Source organism: Scomber scombrus, chromosome 11, assembly GCF_963691925.1.
Source record: "Scomber scombrus chromosome 11, fScoSco1.1, whole genome shotgun sequence".
Taxonomy (NCBI): Eukaryota; Metazoa; Chordata; class Actinopteri; order Scombriformes; family Scombridae; genus Scomber; species Scomber scombrus.
In genome coordinates this window covers 11,902,535-11,922,487 of record NC_084980.1, presented here as the reverse complement: position 1 = coordinate 11,922,487, position 19,953 = coordinate 11,902,535, and the positions used below count along the sequence as shown (strand labels likewise).

The 19,953-nt window shown below is 40.9% G+C and overlaps 2 protein-coding genes across 2 annotated transcripts; one reads left to right on the top strand and one right to left on the bottom strand.

Moving 5' to 3' along the window:
* The first annotated feature begins 625 nt into the window (after nucleotides 1–625).
* LOC133990299 (electrogenic aspartate/glutamate antiporter SLC25A12, mitochondrial-like) lies at nucleotides 626–11,152 on the top strand. Its single transcript, XM_062428569.1, has 18 exons — nucleotides 626–643; nucleotides 1,393–1,446; nucleotides 2,882–3,027; nucleotides 3,377–3,492; nucleotides 4,051–4,190; nucleotides 4,333–4,479; nucleotides 5,250–5,388; nucleotides 5,502–5,595; nucleotides 5,691–5,775; nucleotides 5,967–6,048; nucleotides 6,177–6,335; nucleotides 6,574–6,626; nucleotides 6,750–6,830; nucleotides 7,325–7,465; nucleotides 7,681–7,819; nucleotides 8,022–8,180; nucleotides 8,266–8,356; nucleotides 10,114–11,152. Exons 1-18 carry the CDS (start codon nucleotides 632–634, stop codon nucleotides 10,325–10,327), a joined length of 2,052 nt encoding a protein of 683 aa, XP_062284553.1. The 5' UTR covers nucleotides 626–631; the 3' UTR covers nucleotides 10,328–11,152.
* LOC133990300 (cytoplasmic dynein 1 intermediate chain 2-like) lies at nucleotides 11,148–19,094 on the bottom strand. Its single transcript, XM_062428570.1, has 16 exons — nucleotides 18,983–19,094; nucleotides 17,256–17,364; nucleotides 17,036–17,168; nucleotides 16,483–16,567; nucleotides 15,621–15,748; nucleotides 15,403–15,492; nucleotides 14,974–15,136; nucleotides 14,777–14,876; nucleotides 14,554–14,679; nucleotides 13,941–14,087; nucleotides 13,650–13,763; nucleotides 13,406–13,539; nucleotides 13,120–13,264; nucleotides 12,882–13,022; nucleotides 12,677–12,802; nucleotides 11,148–12,531 (listed from the first exon to the last, which is right to left on the bottom strand). The coding sequence occupies exons 2-16, from the start codon at nucleotides 17,361–17,363 to the stop codon at nucleotides 12,430–12,432; spliced, it is 1,842 nt and encodes a 613-aa protein (XP_062284554.1). The 5' UTR covers nucleotide 17,364; nucleotides 18,983–19,094; the 3' UTR covers nucleotides 11,148–12,429.
* Between the last annotated feature and the right edge of the window lie 859 nt (nucleotides 19,095–19,953).

Sequence of the window (19,953 nt, the reverse complement as noted above, 5' to 3'; positions counted from 1 at the left end):
GTCAACATGTTCTCTATGTGTTTGTAGACTAGTAATAGTGGTACTAGTAATAGTAGCAGGGGTCTAACTAGGCTAGTCGGTGGAGAAGGTGTGGGTAGACAGAGGTTGTAGGATCCATTTAAAAGTTTGGGGATTGTAATCTCACCCTCATGCAAGATAAAAAGATTATTACATCAGCATCAACCCATCACATGATAAGGAAACTGGAAAAACTGTGGTGTCCGTTGAGTTCAGTGGTGGTGGTGTGTGTGTGTGTGTGTGTGTGTGTGTGTGTGTGAGAGAGAGAGAGAGAGAGAGAGAGAGAGAGAGAGAGAGAGAGAGAGAGAGAGAGAGAGAGAGAGAGAGAGAGAGAGAGAGAGAGAGACAGACAGACAGACAGACAGACAGAGAATGAAAGAGAAAGAGAGTTTGTACACGTGTGATCTGCTCCATCACAACAAAACCAAACCTGTATAAGTGTCACTGTGAAGCACATTGATAAGAATAAAAGATTGAATGGGTGATGATGATGACATGTGCTGATTGTTATTATATTATCTGCATTGCTCCTCTTTCTGTTTCCTGACTCCCACACGTCTGAAGGCGCGTGAGCTGCGCCCTGCTCGCTCACTGTATGTGACGTCAAACCAGCATGGCGGTCAAGGTGACTTCGGCATCGCTCCCGTAGCGATTTTTAAACCTCTACTTTATAATTTTTTGCATGTTCTCTACTCGTTTTCTTGTGTGGGCACTGTCAGAGCTAGTGTTTTAGGTGCTGTGCGGGGAGAGTGTCGGTGGATACGGTGACAGTGAGCTCGTAGCATCACTGCGCCAGTCTGTGTGCTGGCCTTGATGAGACATCTGCAACCTCGGAAGTTAGCGAAATCATGCTAACCAGCTGTCGGACGACTGTTACTGCCCTGATAAAACCACTAACATTTAGCTGAACTCGCGTCTTTTCACAACACTCTACTCTTTGTTAATTTGCTCTCGACCTGTCGCATTTTCTTTTGCAGCTTTATAGCTTTCCATGTCATTTGAACGGTGTGTGTCCTCTTCATATGAGTAGTTTGTGCTTGCTAGCTGGTTAGCTGGCTGTAGTTTGAGCTGGAATGCCGGTTAGACTTTCCAGCTGGTCGACTGTCTAGTCCGCTGTGTAACTTAATCAAGTGATGATATGTCGGGGTGTAGTCTGTTAGCTTTTGACCGTGTGCCTGTCGTAGCGGGTTGAGTTTCTCCTTCACAGCAGTGGACGCTTCAAGGAGACTTCAACCCAAAGCAGCTTGCTTGATGTCCTTAATGTGTCTAGTATATATCGCCCTGCAAAATTGGCCTTCCTTGGATATAAAAACACAAATTTGAATGGACAAAACAGAGTCATGAATTTATGTAATTGTGTGTTTTTTCTTTTAGGTGCAATCAACCAAACGTGGGGACCCAACTGAGCTGAAAGCAATCTTCCAAAAGGTAACGTTTGCAAAGATTTCATCCTAAGAAATCGAATGTAATGCTTCTTTGTTCAGTGCCTACATAAAGTAATCCATCAGTCCATCAGATTGATCAGTGAATTAACTCTGAGTGAGGAAAACAACTCATGCAACTCAGGATTGTTTTCACTTGGTGAATGAGCTTGTAAGCTTGTGTTATAGGGTCTAAATGGCATCATTGGCCACAGTTAAATGTCCAGCATAGACTACTGCATTAAAACACAAGTAACTGACAGAATAGTGTGTCCACGATACTCTTTATCTGGTAGTCAGAAATTGTTTTTGTTTTTTAAAATGGTTGTTTTTTTCTATAGAAGTTTAAGCTTAAAAATAAATGTGGTTTGTATTTGTTTAATAAGCAGCAGATGAGTGTGGTAGTCTTAGTTCAGCTCTGTAAGAGAAGGAAGTTCCTAAGTAGTTCCCTAATTTGTCCTTGATCTTGGTTTGCTGTGATCATGATATGTTAAAGGAATGTTTTGGACTGTTGTATAGGCAGAGATTGATATCTTTCAGAGTCTGGGTAGCTCAGTCGGTAGAGCATCAGACTTTTTATCTGAGGGTCCAGGGTTCAAGTACCTGTTCAGGCGAAACCGTCAGATTTTGTTTCATTGTATCCAGTACAGCACAGGCAGTGACCTGCATGTCCTTGTTGTTTATGGACCAGAGCGCCCTGTCACGCCACAGATCATGTTATGTATATAAGAGTCACACTATAGGCAATTGCATGACGGGATACAAAGGCAGACTGCTCTTTGTATGACTATGAGATGTCAAGGGGTGACTGCAGCAAGAGGTTAACCTGGTATGGCGAATATGTGACCCACAGCGTGATAGCTGTGTGGACCAGCAGTTGTTTGTATGCTGATAAACGTAGGTCAAATAGCTTACAAACTCAAGCCAAAAACATGAGTGCATGTGTGCATGCTCATATGCCACTATAAATCCGTATAATCTGTTACAAAGTGAGAGTAATACTAAAATAGGTTATGCACCTATAATGTTCACAGATTGTGTTCAACCAGTAACAAAGCGGCTACATTATCCAGTGTAGAACTGCTGAGTTGTTATCATGCTCCACACTCATGTCTCTGAACACTAACCAAACAGATCATTTCATAGGCACTGTGAGTATTAATAAAGCTGTCAATAACGTCTAATGTAAAGCCATGCTGTTTAACTCTTTGTTATGTAAATAGAGCACATAACTTGGAGAGATAACTTGACGTGAACAAGCACTGTTGGATCTGTAAATTGGATGTTAAAAAAAAAAACATCTGATGTTTGTGGTTATTTGTGTATGGAGCAATTGTTTATAGTTGTTTATAAAAATAAAGCTACTGAGTCACGGTTGGTAAAGGGAAAAGAAGTAGGCGCTGTGAAGGTATTATCCTGTTATTCTTCCTTTCTCCCCTCAGTTTGCCAGTGTAGTGGACAAGGATGGAGATCGGTTCATGACCCCAGGAGACTTTGTCCAGAAGTATCTAGGACTACACACACAGATCCACCACAACCCCAAAACTGTACAGCTCATTGCTGCTGTGGCTGACACAACGAAGGACGGGTACATACACACAGACACACATGGACACACTGCTTATCATCACTAATTGACAGTTTATTGAGCCATGTCTGATCAGTAATAATCACTGATAGATAAGATACATTTTACAATGACTCCATCCATTAACTGAAAGAAAGGAAAAATGTTTCAGTCAACCGCAGGTAATCTGATTTGCTGACTGACTCATATTATATTTTTTATATCCAAGGTTTAAAAAAACTGGTGAAAATGTGTAGGAGAATAGGTCCGCTAAATGATCTGATCCTGCCTTCACTCTAAAATCTTTGAAGTGTTTAATAATTGATCTTTTTCTCTCTCTCTTGCACCATGTAAACACCCACAATGGCAGACTGATCTCATTCCAGGAGTTTCTGGCATTTGAATCAGTGTTGTGTGCACCCGACACTCTCTTCATAGTTGCCTTCCAGCTGTTTGACAAGACTGGAACTGGAGCCATTTCCTTTGGTATGTGCCATTCTGTTTTTCTTTATGAATGCATTTGTTTAGTTGATACAAAAAAATCACTATGCTGTATACTGTTGGAAAGGTTTTCAGCGTTTCATCTCTCAAGGGTTTGTGTGCCACGTCATCAGACCAATTCACACGTGTTCCTGCAGTGCACTGTGGAGAAATAATTTCCTGACGCAACCAGATTATTCTCTTGGTTTAAGTCATTACACATGGATGGACTTAACACAATCACTCTCATGCACCGTTCCTTCTTGTGTTCCAACTTCTACCAACTTTCTTAGGTCACACAAAGCTTTAAGTTATGTCATTGGAATAATTTGACCAGTTTAACAAAGTTTGGCCAGTAGATTGATCTCTGATTGTATTTTTTTTAAACTTTATTTCTATTAACACACATTAAAACAAAATCACCATGATGTTGGGCTTCTCTTGACATACAGATGCCCATATAAATGAAATAACATTGTACCGAAATAGAACACGTACACATTTGTCTATTTACATACCTACAAAAATTATACGCTTTTTTGTAATTGTGTATTTGTGTTGTAGAGAATGTGCGGGACATTTTCAGCCAGACCACAGTGCACCACCACATTCCCTTCAACTGGGACTGTGAGTTCATCCGTCTGCACTTCGGGCATGACCGCAAGAAAGACCTCAACTACCTCGAGTTCACCCAGTTCCTGCAGGTACGCTGATTAAATTGAATACATTGGTTTTGTATGCTCTCTCCCTCTTTCACTTTTTCTCTCCTCCTCTTTCTCACATAGAGAGACCCACACAAAGTTTTACTTTGACTATATTTACACTTTTGGCGTCTTGTTATTTTAGGAGCTGCAGTTGGAGCATGCACGACAGGCGTTCGCCCAGAAGGACAAGGGGAAGAATGGTGTCATCTCGTCCATGGACTTCAGTGACATTATGGCCACCATTAGACACCACATGCTTACACCCTTTGTGGAGGAGAACCTTGTCTCAGTGAGTGAGTGAGTGTGTGTGTGTGTGAGTGAGTGAGTGAGTGAGTGAGTGTGTGTGTGTGTGTGTGTGTGTGTGTGTGTGTGTGTGTGTGTGTGTGTGTGTGTGTGTGTGTGTGTGTGTGTGTGTGTGTGTGTGTGTGTGTGTGTGTGTGTGTGTGTGTGTGTGTGTGTGTGTGTGTGTGTGTGTGTGTGTGTGTGTAAAGCTTAGTGATACTGTAGTGATTTGTACAATTTTACATTATGGTCACAGATTAAATTCAGTTCTGATTTAAAAGACAGTCTTACCAAGTTTTTAGTAGCAAATTAATGTTAATATTTCAAGACCAACAGGGTTAAGAAAGGTTTAATTTTGTTTTTGAAATATGTTTTGATCACTGGCAATTAGAAGTGTTATCCACTCTTTTATTAAAATAAGTTCACTCTGCAGAGACAAATCCTCACACTCAGTTGCTTTCTCAATTTACATCACATAAAGGAAAAATTTTGATAATATTTGCTCTAGGAATGAATAGGTTTTTTTTGTGTACAATAGACATTTTTTGAAACATATGTTTAGTGGAATTTTCAAGTAGAGCTAAATAATTAAAGCACAAGCCCAGGCTATAATAAAAAAAATGAAAGTACAATGTGACAGTTAAAGGAATAAAGTTACTCCTTAACCCATTGGACAAAGGAAATAAATAAACATGGTTACATTTACATATGGCAGTAGTGAGTAGCTAGCCTATTTAGCGTCTTTTTATCTGACATGCACTTCCTTTCCTTTACCAGGCTGCAGGTGGCAGCACCTCTCACATGGTCAGCTTCTCCTACTTTAATGCCTTCAATTCCCTCCTCAACAACATGGAGCTGATCCGCAAGATCTACAGCACACTGGCTGGCACACGGAAGGACACACTCGTGACCAAAGGTGCACAGATTGTTACATTACCGCCATGTTGCCTTTCAGCTATGCTGTTCACATGAGTGTGTAAGGAATATAATAGAGTTTACACTCACTGTCTTTCTCATCTCTCTCTGCAGAAGAGTTTGTTCATGCTGCCAACAAGTTTGGTCAGATCACTCCCATGGAAATCGACATCCTGTACCAGCTGTCTGGCCTGCACTCCCCCTCTGGGTAAACACCCACTTTGTTACTTAGTAATATATTATAACTATATATATATCACAATTTAAGCACATAACAAGCATGATGTTTATAATGTGTATTAGGCGTCTTAACCTTGCTGACATCGAAAGAATAGCTCCATTAGAGGAAGAATGTCTGCCCCACCACCTGGCTGAAACCCAGAAACAGGTAAGAAGTATGCATTTGGAAAATAAGTAGCAGCACTGACAAAAGCAGATCAGCAGTAAGCTTTCTATCTCAAAATATCTTCTCGGTCAGAACTGCTTATAATATATTAACAAGAGAATATTCATCATCTTCAATAATTTTCATAATGTAAATGCTGCGCATTTATAGTCCAATTTGTGATTCCCTCTCAGGCCCATGGGGATGGTGCCAGGCCTGTGTGGCTCCAAATTGCAGAGTCCGCCTACAGGTTCACTTTGGGCTCCATTGCTGGAGGTGAGTTGAGGGTCTCACCATTATGCTGTGGCTAGAGACGGATAACGATCTGCCTAGACGCACAGGAGCATCTAATATATCTGTTATGATGGAAAGTATTAAGTCTGAATTTGTGTGTGTTTGCATAGCCACGGGAGCGACGGCAGTGTACCCCATCGACTTGGTGAAGACTCGTATGCAGAACCAGAGGTCCACAGGATCTTTTGTTGGAGAGCTGATGTACAAAAACAGCTTTGACTGTGCTAAGAAGGTACTTCGCTACGAGGGCGTCTTCGGCTTCTACAGAGGTAGGTCTGGTACTACGAAATCACAGTGGTGTGAATTTGGTTGTCGACTGCTGTTGCAAATCAAATTGCCCCTCTGGGACAATAAAGACTTTCTAATCTAAAGCCCCCAAAATGGTCCAAAACCTCCAAAAAAGATCCAGAAATACAGCAAATTCTTACATTTGAGTATTGCTCCTCTTTGACCGCTATTACTAATGAAATGTTTTCATGTCACTCAATCCCCCGTAATGCCCTGCAGGTCTGGTTCCTCAGCTTATAGGTGTGGCACCTGAGAAGGCTATCAAACTCACAGTGAGTTCGTCCCTACACACACATCATTCCACTCAATGTTACACATGATTATTGAACATAATTTACACAGTGAGACTAATAGATCAAATTGTCTTAAATCTAACACTTGTTTGTGTCCTACAGGTTAATGACTTCATAAGAGACAAGTTCACTGACAAAGACAACACCATTCCTTTATTTGCTGAGATCATGGCTGGTGCCTGTGTAAGTACCAGACCCTGCCCCATCTGTGTTCCCCCTCACGCTGTGTGTGAATGCATGAATTGAGGCGGCACACAACTTGTCAAACACGAGTTAAGAAAGAATTGCAGATAAGTGTGTGCCCTCTGATTTAATGAAGTAAGCCATGCATGCACTGTCATTTGTTATAATTACAAACTTAATTTACTAGGGTACTGCAGTGCTAAATCGCATCCAGAGCTAAAATGTCAATGTCCAATGCAACATGTTTTTTTTTTTCTTTGTTTTCGATAGCATTGTTCATCCATACACACATTGGCCCAGCACACGTTGCCGTCCAAGGAAATAGCAAAGTAAATGATCGATCAGGATTTAATATTTTCTTTTACTAATATTTTCTGATCATTTTAATGAGCACGACTTGTCTCACATCCCTCAGCTGCGTACATGTGAGATACAGGAGCAGTCATGGTTCATATAAATGTGTGAACAAGTTCTTATTCTGCCCGTTTATCCAGGCTGGAGGCTCTCAGGTGGTCTTTACCAACCCTCTGGAGATTGTAAAGATTCGCCTGCAGGTGGCAGGCGAGATCACCACAGGACCTCGAGTCAGCGCAGTTAGTGTGGTCCGTGACCTGGGTTTCTTTGGACTCTACAAGGTAACACGTCCTTGAATCTAACAATCTCCTTTCAGATGAGTAGTTATGTGATGCGCAAGGCTTTTTTCCCCCCTTAGTGGGAAAAACATCCCTATTTAATTTATTATTAATTCTGTCCTTTGCATTTATGCACTATATGTCTTGTACTCACTCTGTCATAGTCTACTCCCAAGCACAGTCTCATACATTTGTCTGTTGTCTGTGTGTCTCCTTAGGGTGCTAAAGCATGTTTCCTGAGAGACATCCCCTTCTCAGCCATTTATTTCCCTGTGTACGCACACATCAAGGCCCAGATGGCTGATGAGCAAGGCCGGGTGGGACCTTTGCAGCTTCTCACTGCTGGAGCAATTGCAGGTAATCTCAGAGTTATGACCCAGAACAGCAGCTACAGGAAAATCAGTCAGTGGTCATGCAGAACAGCCACAAACCTGCATGGGCTAGCTCTGCAGGCTATTCATTTGGGATCATAGCTGTTTTAAAAATTCATTACTCTATCTCCTTCCCTTAAATCCTGACATAGTTCTAACTCTGAATTTTCTACAACTCCGTTTACCAGGTATCCCTGCCGCCTCCCTCGTGACGCCTGCTGATGTCATCAAGACGCGTCTGCAAGTAGCAGCGAGGGCTGGACAGACCACTTATACAGGGGTCATTGATTGCTTCAGGAAGATTATGAGAGAGGAGGGGTTCAGGGCATTGTGGAAGGGAGCTGGAGGTGCGTATGCACTCCTGAATGTACACAGCCTGTTTCTGATTATATTTACATTTAACGCATATTTGATTGTCTCTCTTTCCTCCAGCTCGTATGTGCCGGTCCTCCCCTCAGTTCGGTGTGACTCTGGTGACTTATGAGCTCTTGCAGAGGTGGTTCTATGTCGATTTTGGGGGACAGTAAGTTCATCTCCTTTTTGTAAAAAAAAAAAAGAACTGAAAATTACTAGTCAACTATTTTGATAATGAAATAATCATTTAAATGTTTTAAGATGTATAGACTTTATTTTCATAATTTGTCTATATTTTCCACAAAAAGTTAAATAGTTAAAATCCTTAAAATTACATATCTCCGTGTCCCTCATTAAAAATTACAGTGTCTATGAATGTGCAAATATATTTAATTTCAGAAGTTTAAATGATGGACACAAGATGTCCCTACTTCACTGTAAAGTCAATTCTCAGTGTCTGTGCACTGGAGGCTTTAAGTTTCCACATCACAGTTGTGTAACTTATATTGGACCAGATTTGGCTTTTATTCTGTGTCAAACTTTCCAATTTGAGCCGATTAATGTCAAAATAGCCTCTGCACATACATAATTCTGCAGTGAAGCGCACACAACTGAAGTAACAAGTGGAAAACACTTTTTTGAGTGGAGGTGGACTAGAATTTTCAAGCAATTATGCACCAAACATTTGCTGGTTCAAAGTTTTGCAATTTTTTATTTTGTTGGTGTTGAATTACTGTACATTTAATATTTTGGGGTTTTGGATTGTTAGTTGACAAAATATGACAATACAGGACCTCATCTTAGACTGCAGGATATTGTGATGGCAATTTTTCATCACTTTCTGATGTTTTTTGACTAAATGATTCATCCTGAAAATAATCAGAAGATAAATCCATAATAAAAATTATCGTTAGTTGCAGTCCTAAAAGATGATCGTATCTCAGCATTGCCAAAAAGTATTTTTAATATGAGGAAACCACAATCTAGTTAGTTGCATCATAAAATATGTAATTGTATCTGAATTGTATCTTATTACTTAATGAAATGAAAACATACGGTACTGTGCAAAAGTCTTAGGCCACCATTAGATTTGTTGTTTTAGCAATGATATAATAATCATATGTAATTATTTCTCAGTCTCTTAATTAGAATATAACCAGTAAATACAAGAAATGTGTATGCAGTATTAAAAAACCAACTAACAAAATAGAGAATAGAAAACAGCTTATATAGGCTAAAGTGGCAAGTATTTAGTGTGACCTCCCCTTACACTTGAGCAATAGCAAGAACATCTCCCTGCTCCCTTAAACCTTAATGGAACGGAACCTTAATTCATAATAATATTTAATGTTACATTTTGTGTACATATTTCCAGTTTTTTCTGTTTGTATGATGGTGGTAGCCTAAGACTTTTGCACAGGACTGTACGTCAGAACATGAAGGTGCAGGGTGTAGAATTTAGTGGCATATCGTGGAACAGACTTGGCATAAATGTAATAGAATATGTATGTTTTAATTAGTGAATAATCACCTGAAAACACCATGTTTCTAGAGCAGCCCAGAGTGAACAAGTCAAACACTGGCTCTAGAGAGTCTTACATGAGTTTGGTGGCCGCCATAGGTTCCCCCGACACACTATTAAGTTGGTTGCAATCTGCAACCTTACCACTAGATGCCACTAAATCCTACACACTGCACCTTGAACAATATTTGTGTTTTTCTGCATTTATGTATCAATAAGATTAAGAGCCTACAGCCATGTTAGCAGTTCTGTTCTGAACTTAAGTTAAACCAAAATTGAAACTTTGGCCTGATGATGGTGCTAGATTAAAAGTCAAGTAGGATTCATCCTCAAGCTATCTGATTTGACAGTCCATTCTGTAGTTGTTTAGATATTTAATGGTCACTCCTTTGCTCACTCCACAGTCGTCCATCAGGATCTGAGCCCACACCCAAGTCTCGCATCTCGGAGCTTCCCCCCATTAACGCGGACCACGTCGGAGGCTACCGTCTGGCTGCAGCTACCTTTGCTGGGGTGGAAAACAAGTTTGGCCTCCACCTTCCCAAATTCAAATCCTCCGGTGTGGTTTCCATACATCACCCAGAGTCACCCACTGCCCCACCCACTCAGGCCCCATAGAGGTCTAAACATCCATATCATTTTGCCATCCCCTCTCCTCCTGTACCAGGAGCCAGACACTTAGATAGATACACTAATGAAAAAACACACACCTTTGAAACACACTCCACAAATAGGGGCCATTAACGTCGGAACAAACAACACCAGCCCGTTAACTCTGCAGTGTGTGCTGCAGTGGTCCACGGCCAGTCGCGGAGGTGGAGAGCTGGCTGCAGCTGTGGATGTGAAGGAGCAGACAGCAGCGGGACCAGAGTCTACTGTGTTGTATCTTCAGTGGCTGTATGCTCCTGGCCTCTCCATCATTCATGTTCTCCTCTCCAACAATTGTGTAAAACGGAGCTTTGAGCACTCCCTTCTCTGTCTCTCATGAGTAGCTGGTTTGATTTTTGTTCTGTTTTCTGTCTGATACTCAGTGTGAGTAGGACTTCTCTTATTGGGCAGTGGGGCATAGAAAATATTGTGGTCAGCACGGTGTGTGGGGCTTCACTCTCGATTGGTCCTAATACAGGAGACTAAATACTGTACATATTGTATAACTGCACTGTGACAGCACATTAATAGGAAGCAGTTAAGAAAATGTTACAAGACAAGTGCCGTAACATTCAGTCAGCATCATTATACAGTAACTGTAATGTTATGGCTATGTGGGGCCTTTGGTCCTGGTCTCTGAGAATCACTCTTACTGATGTACAGAACTTTTCAATTAAGTGTTTTCTTGATGAAATAAGAATCATGAGCAGAGAATTAGGTATTAATAAATTAAATGTATCTCAATTCAGTTATTGTATTTTATTGAAATAAATCATCCATACAGTTTTAATTTTACCAATATGACTTGGGTTTTATTCCAATGGGAAAGTGCAACCATCATCTGTATCAACAGTAACAGGGCAGCATACAGTATAATTAGTCTATGCAGAATACTGATCTTTGTCATGTCATATCCAATATGGTTGCTACAGTGCATTTTTAGCTCATCTTAAACATGATAGATAAAATTTGAAGCTTAATCTGAAGCCTGTCGAGGCTGGAATGCTGCATCTGCGTGGATGGAATGAAAAGTTGAATGGAAAAGAAAAACGATCGAAATCAATTTTCTGTTGTAAAGATTAACTTCCAACCTCTGCTTTACACTTTCATATAGAAAGTTCATTTACATCCTCATAGGGCAAGTAAGGAAATTGTTTTCTATTACACACAACACAGGAACAGAGTGAGAAACAATAACCTTTGGTACAGAGAAAAAAACACTTCTAAATTGTACTGATGTCAACAAATTCAAGGCAAGAAAACAGGTTTTGCCGAGTAAAAAGCTTGTAGTGCGAATTTTAGGACAGTATTACTCAGGTTTTCAGTACAAAGCAGCATTTTCTTAAACAATAATACACAAAATATTTAAATAAGTGCAACCACCAGAATAAATATTAAATATTGTAGTGGTTAAAATGTAAGAATGACACACTTCTGCACAGGCCAGCGTGAATTAGCTGTTTAGCTGTTTTAGTTGTCAAGTGCCACTGTGGATGAAAAGGGTCAGATAGTGAGATGCTAGCATTTTGTTTATCCACAATCCTCAAACACTTAGCCAGCCATGTGCACAAGCGTGTCCAGAAAATATTAAAACATGTAAAAACACTCAAATGGTAATAAAAATGTGTGAGTACAAAGGATTGCATATTTAAAAAAAGGGCTGAGTTTGTTTGAGGCCTTAGGAGAAGAGCAGTTTATGAAGCCCTGAGGATGTTATCAAAGAGCTAGAATATCGATAGTATTGACACGTCTATGCTGATCATCACCTCCTGGTACTTTCTCAGTTGTGCTGTCTTTACTAGTACTGCTACACGTCACATTCATTGTCCTACAACTGCACTCTAAAACTCTAAAGACACATTTAAAAATACCTCTGAACCTGTCTAAAACTGTCTATTATATCTATTCTAGCTCTGCACATCTCCTCAGGCCAATTCATGTTCTATTAGGTGGAAAAAGGGAAGCTGTAAGCCAGAGAGAGGAGAGCTCTGCTCCTCCGGCAGTGTTGTGTAGTGTGCTAATAGTGTGTAATGAGGAATTTATGAGACATGGTAAGTGTGGGGTTTGTAACATCAAGCGTTGGCGAGTTCCTCAGCCTCGTCTCGGTTCTCATTGATCTCAGCCAGAGTCCTGACGAAGCGCGTCCACTCATCAGCCTTGGGCACGCAGATTTGCTGCAGAAAGATGGACAGCACATCAGACAAAGGTCAACAACACGTCAAACACAGAAGACTGACTTTAATTTTTCTTTTAGTGGCAAAGGCTGAAATCACATATGGAAATAACAAAGAATCACAGTAAGAAGGGATGATGTCTCACCTCCCCTACATCATAGACCTGCACCTGTCCCTCTGAGTCTCCAGTGGCAATCTCTTTACCAGAGTGAGCCCATCTCACACGGTTCAGTGCTGGAGCCCCCTCCACATACACACTGGCAGTGGGAACCTAAAACAAACAAACATCAGCTTACAAGCAAGCAGATGTGGGTTCAGATTTATATGGTGAGAATTGTGTCTGTGCATACTTCAGTATCATTGTTGAGGTTCCACAGGTCCAGGCGTCCAGCTAGGTCCACACAAGCAAACAGGGCAGGGTGTGTTGGAGACCACATTGCATCGTAGACATAGTCACAACTGTCCTCAAACGAGTACAATGGACGGGTACTCTGTACAGAGGCACAGGGAGAGGGAAAGAGTTGTTTAGGCAAGGCAATGCATAAATAATATCTAAGAGTAATTTGTGTGTGACTTTAAGTGTCTGACCTTTGTGCTCCAGAGTTTGACGGTCCAATCAAAAGAGGAGGAGATGAAGAGATGAGAGAAATCAACAGGTCCTCCAGCACTGTGACAGCTCAGGCCCGTCACCGGACCATGGTGGCCCTCAAACACCTCAGTGATACCCGCCTTACTGTAACACACAAAGATAAATGTGACCTTCTTTCCACCAAAACTCACCCTTGATCACCCCCAAAAAAGTCTCCATGTAGACTAAATCTGTCATTATGAAGACATTTGTTACTCATGAGGACCGAGTTCACAGAATGCTCACCTGCCATGGCGGCAGGCAGTGTAGACAGAACCGTCCTCGCTCCCCACTACAAAGTTGTTGACGTCACCCAGAGGAAAGGCCATGGAGGTGACAGCCACCGGCTTGCTCTGTTTGAACACCAGCTCCAGACTGTCCTGCAGGGAAACCACATGCAGCAATACACTGATCAGCCTCAGACTCTCAGACAAACCAGCTGATAGTAACGACACCGTGTTTATTAATCATCCATACAAGTGTGACATACCTGTGGCTGGGAGAGCATGTCAAGGCTCCAGGAGCACATTTTACCATCAGTGGAAATGCTTATCAGGTTGTTAGCGTTCTGGGTTCCCACCACATTCACACAGTAGACTGGGTGCTGAACACAACAGAGCACAGTTAAGAGTCACTCAAACAATGGATGCTTAAAAAGAAACGTTAGCCAAAAGTACAGATGCAGACAAAATCATAGACCAAAAAAAACAGTTGTATTGATCACTCTGCAACAACTTCAATGAAGTAGTTTGTGTGCCCATGTGTGTATGATGAGCATTACTGTGTGTGCAGCGGCAGACAGGGGGGTTCTTTGGACAGGGGTGCGCTTGTTGCTCCTGTTGTCCCATAGGACAATCTGTCCAGAGTACGTCCCACCCACCACCAGGTTGGGGTGAAACTTTGCAAAGCCGGCAGACATCACCTCTGACTGGAGAAAGAAAATAATACGGTTTAAATCAGCCTTCATATTTAGTCTTACAAAGCTAAAGGATTCATTTTGGGTTCAACATAATTGAACAAGTAATTCACACCCTAATTTTCCCCTGCCTGGACTACTCACATGTCTTAATGAGGCAACAGTGTCCTGTCTACAGTTAAGTCAGAATGACAGGCATTTTTATAATATTGTATAATTGCTGTTCTTTGTTGTTTTATTTACTGTTTAATGTTTCATCTATTTATGCTTGATTATTGTTTTATTGTGTTTTGATATTCTGTTAATAGTGCATTGTGTGAAGCACCTAGCAGCTTTGGTTTTGAAAAGTGCTATAGGAATAAAGTTTATTATTATTATCATTACTTTTATTATTATAATTATTATTAGTTTGTAAATTTTCATGAAGAGAGCATTTTAATACAGTGTCTTGAAGTGGAATTACATAAAAAATTCTTACCTGGCAATGGAAGATGTACTCAGGTGTGCCTTTCTTATACTTCATGTTCCAGACCAGTGCCACTCCATCAGGCTCATGTGGAGCATCCTCATTGTTGTTATACGAAGCCACCAACAGCTCTGGATACTGAGATAACATAACAGTTGTTATTATAGATGCAGAGGACCAGCATCACTCAAGAGTCATGCATGAGTCAAGGAGGTTTTTAAAGCTCATCAGTCACCTGAGGGGACCAGTCGAGACATGTGACCACTCTGTTTTTAGTCCAGCGTTCCTCTGCAAACTGTCTGTTTAGGACCAGCTTAGCACCTGCCTGCAAGTCACTGGAAGTTACAGAAAAAAAGGAGACTCAATTCTTCCTATTTTAGTTACAGCAATAAGGTTTTTTTTCCCGTTTGTTTGTTTGTTTATGTGCCTCACCCCTCCTTATCCTCAAGGTCTCTCCCGCTGTAGTCGAAGCAGACGTCCACCTGCTCAGCCAGAGCTCTCTCTACAATTCTGCTGCCTCGCTCGAAAAATGACACAAACTCCTCAGAGTGCAAGACCTGCAGCTTCTCTTCTTCAGTCAGCTCTTTGGGAGTGTCTACACACATTAAATTACATATCAGAAGAGGAAGAATACTAAAAAAAAGAAGGTTTCTGGAAACTTGTCAAGACTGGTAACGCGTGACTTGATGCTTATCTTGCTGTGATATTGTAGAACTGAATTATTAGATAGAAATTAACTACTTTTTAATTAACTAACTTTTTCCATCAATCAGCATTGAAAAACAGCCTGCTCACACCTAATGAGCAGTAATTAACTAACATGTAATATAATAATATTACATGTTAAACTTCTGTCCTTACCCTCATCCTGCTGTTCACCCTGTTCCTCTTTCTCCTCCTGGTTGTCCTCTGCTGTTGGAGGAGGAGTTATCTCCTCATCCTCTTCCTCTTCTGTAACACACACACACACACACACACACACACACACACACACACACACACACACACATTTGATTTTGTTTAGACTAAAATTTGATTCTGTCATGATAAAAAATTTGAGAAAAATAATGCTTGTTCACCTGCTTTTTGATCGGTGTGTGCCAGTGCCTCGGTGGGTGTTTGGGTTTCTTTGGAGTATGACACCATTTCTTTTGGGACAAACTCCACCTGGGTCACTTTAGACATTCCCAGCCTCACAGCTCCACGTCTACACATACACACACCATCATGGAAATAAGCACATGCACAGGTTTGCAGTATGAAGCCGAACTGATGCAAATCTAAGGTGTAGAGACATAAATACTGATGTACACACATATCATTAACATTCAAACACATTTAGACAAGTCTTAAGATGAAACCACAAAAACTAATTAAAGCTGGACGACAAGCTAAAGGAGAGAGGAGGAGCAGTACCCCATCAGCTCAGAGTCGGAGTGGAGTTGCAGAGTAGAGGGGTCAGGATCCCAATGCAATGTCCTTACACAGCCAAACCACCAGATGGTATTAGCAAAGAAAGAGAGAGAGAGAGGACAGAGAGACAGACAGAGTAAGGAGGAAAAAAAACAGGCATGGAAAACAGGAGGATGAACCAAACACAGAAGTAGACGGGTGAAAGGTAAGCCGTACAAGAGAGTCAAAGATGGAGAAGACAGCAAAAAGAGAGGAGAGAAGAAGAACGGAGTGCGTGTTAATTGAGAAGACATCAGCGTGCCGGTGAAAAGGCAAAGAGGAGACAGGTCAGAATTCATCAAGTATATTTACATGTTAATACACACACATACACACGCGCACACACACACACACACACACACACACATACTCAGCATGCAGTTACAACTGTAAATCACATAAAAATGACCTAAACCAACTGATCCCCCCTCTCTGTCTCTCACACACACAAACACACACACACACACACACACATACACACACACAGACCTGGGTCCTGCGTTTCCATCCCCAGAATCTTGGCTTCCTGCATCGCTGCCCACTGATTTGTTGGAAGGAGACATGGGGGCAGGGACTAGGTAGTGAAACAGACACGTATCTTCTGTTATTACCCTGAGGGGTTGAGCTGTGAGTCCGTGTGTTTGTGAGTGCGGGAGTTGATGGACAGGTGAGTGAGGGAGTGAGTGTGTGAGTGAGTGAGAGAGTGAGGGAAGTATGGAAGAAGTGTGTGGGTGAGTGCATGAGTATGAGTTTGCATGCAGTAAGGAGGGTAAAAACACAAAAAGGACAGACAGAGGGGGAGAGAAGAGAGAATGAACATAAATGACAGGCAGGTTTAGGTGTCATGCACAAAATGGTCAGGTAAAATGTTCAGATACTTTGCAAGGGGGGGAAACAGACAGTTACCAATACTAAGCCAGACCACAAAGTTAGAGGAGACTTTTGTAAACACTGCAAATCAATCAAGCAAGTAATCAGAAGTGATGAAAGACAAGTGGGGGTGAAAGATAAAAACAGAGGCATGCTGACGGGGCATGTATACCGTGAGGCATGTCTGGGGTGATGCCGACACTCTGTAGCAGCGCCTCCGCCTCCCTCCTCTTTCTCTCCAGGTCAGAGTCTTCGTGGCCGCCAGAAGACCCACCTCCAGCCTCCACTCCCCGCTTCGAGTCTCCCTACAGAATGCAGGACAAGTTAAAAACAAAGCAGCAGCCTGGCAGGTTCTTTATCAATAAAATAACATTTTTGCTCCCACCACTTACATCCTTCTTTTTCTTCTCTTCTTCTTTTCTCTTCTTTTCCTCTCGAATCTGGGCGATCCGTTGCTTCTTCCTCTCCAGTTCAGCCTTCAGCTCACTCTTGTCAGACATACTGCAGGAAGAAGAAAAGTTGTTACAGGACAGTGAGGAGACGTTAAAAAACCCCTCTTCAGTAAATGTTCCTTGTTATTAATTTTTAGTTCATTCATTTGTTTTATTCAAAAGGTTTAGGGAAGCAAGGAGACAGTAGATTATTGGCTATTGATGATGATTGTTATTATTATTATTACACTTTCCTGATTCCACAGTGAGTTCATATGAACATTGGGCTCAATGTGCAACATATGAATCAATCTTGAGTACGGAGACCCTTTTAAGCCAATGTTATCTCATCGCAAATGCTTTCAAACTACACTGTAGGTCTACTTTACAGATAGTATGATTACTTCATAACCTGATTAATCAATTTGTCGATTGACAAACACATTTTAAAAATTGCTGCTTTTCTTTATCATGAACAGTACCAGTCAAAAGTTTGGACACACTTTCCCATTCACATCAATGAGAAAGTGTGTCCAAACTTTTGACTGGTACTGTATGATAATGAATGAATATCTTTGGGTTTTGGGCTGCTACTTATATAAAACAAAGAATTTGAAGATGCCACTTTAAACACTGCCTTTGGGGCATTTTTACTATTATAAACTATTATAAACAAAACCACTGATTTAAAAAAGCATTCAATAGATTAACTGTTAATCACAGCAGTCTACTTGTTGCACTTTCATCTGTAGTTTTTTGTAGAAACAATTAAATTGCCTTGTCATTTTTAAGCATGCAAGGAAGCTTATATTAGCTTGCTTTTTTCCAGGCCAAACTGCTGAAACACTTCAACAGGCTGGGTGTCTGAGAGGAAAAATATTTCCAGCAAATACAAATTTACCGTTCAAGTTAAACAACAGAAACAAACATATGTTGTTGACGTCGTGCTTTGCCTTGCCTGCTTTCTTCAGTATGCAAACTGCATCATTGCAGTGAGACAGGGTAGCCCTGGGCCTGTCACACTGGGAACATGTGAACAGCACACTGCTGTTGATAACAATGTTCTCTTTATCGGTTTTCTCCATGATTTCAATGATAACCAATGACTGAGATGGTGCGTTAATCCAAAAATATCCAAACTGAATATATATAACATAAGCCTTTATGACTATCTGGTTACTTTAAAATATAAATGTACAAAGAGTAACGTAGTAGCGTTTTAAATAAGGTCGTAGTCGTGTCAGCATATAAATTCAACAGCTATTAACTAGTCATATTAAAGTCCTAAACATCGTGTATGACGGTCCTGACCACAGCCTGCTGAGTGTCTGTCAATAATAACACTAGGGCAGCTCCACTCCACCCAGTCATACCAACCATGGATAAAAACTGAAATAGCTATCGTGTCAGTTTCCCCACGATGTGAAAATGTACTCCATCTCGACTACTTGTAGCACACTTTATCTCACCAGGGCCCTCCGCTGGGTCGGGGAACATGTTTTAATCTAATTAACAGAATCACTGTCAGCACAAGCGGCTAGCCTAGCATGCTAATCTCCATGGCAGCCGCTGGGCCTACCGTTACCGTCACCGCAGCGACTAACGGGAGCATCTGCAAACTGCTTTAACTGCAGCCTCCGAACAAACGTTTAAAAAGCAACAACAGTCATGAATGCATGATCAAATACCTGACGACAGATGTTGAATTCAAACAGGGCGGTGACAGTGGGGTCCAGTTTCGTCTACGTTAAGTCTGAAGAGAAGTGATGGTGGTGAAGACTGATGATGCTGGAAGCTGGAGGCAGGACAGACTCCTCCGCGCTCTTCTTCTTCGCTGGCGTCTCTTCCTTTTATGGATTAAGTAGTCTAGACGCTACAATAGCCTTTTGCTGCCCTCTACTGTTTGTACTGTTGTATTGATGACAGTTCTTTATATTTACTGTATGTGCAATACTCTGCATATATATTCCAGCAGTTTCTTCATTAGTCCATTTATCTAGGTTGAATAAAGTATGCACAGTAAAAGCTTTTTCTCCAGCTGCTCCAAGAATCTCTGAACAGCTTCTTGAGGTTTTAAAGTGCAGTATTTATACTAGACTACAAACATATTCAATTTCAAGTAGTCCAATAGTACTGTATTCAAAGTGATACAGTAAAAGTACAGAAGTATTATCAGCAAAATGTATTCAAATATAGGCTCACTTATGGGCCCTTCTGCATCATTAAGCAGAATCGCAGTCTATTATACTATTGAATGATTGATGTGGTAACATGTATGCAGTGTTTTAATGTTATCATTCGCGAATGTGGAGCCAGTTTTATCTACATCATATAATGTTATGCTGATCAGTTAAGAAAATGGCTTCGTTTTCAACTTATCATATGTGCATATTTAAAAAAAAAAAAAAAAAAACTTCATAGAAACTATAGCTGTCAAATAACTATGGGATGACAAATGTGAAAATTCGGCTACAGTTTTAAAGCAGACATATTTTGATTATTTAGCTCACTCTTTCATTTCAGACACAAATTCATGTAAAACAACATGTTCTATCACTTTATTACTTAATTAAATGTTCCTATTTAAAGTAATCAGGGTTAATCATCTGAGGATGTTTTGCACAAATGTGACTTTTTTCATGTGTGTTTATAATTTTAT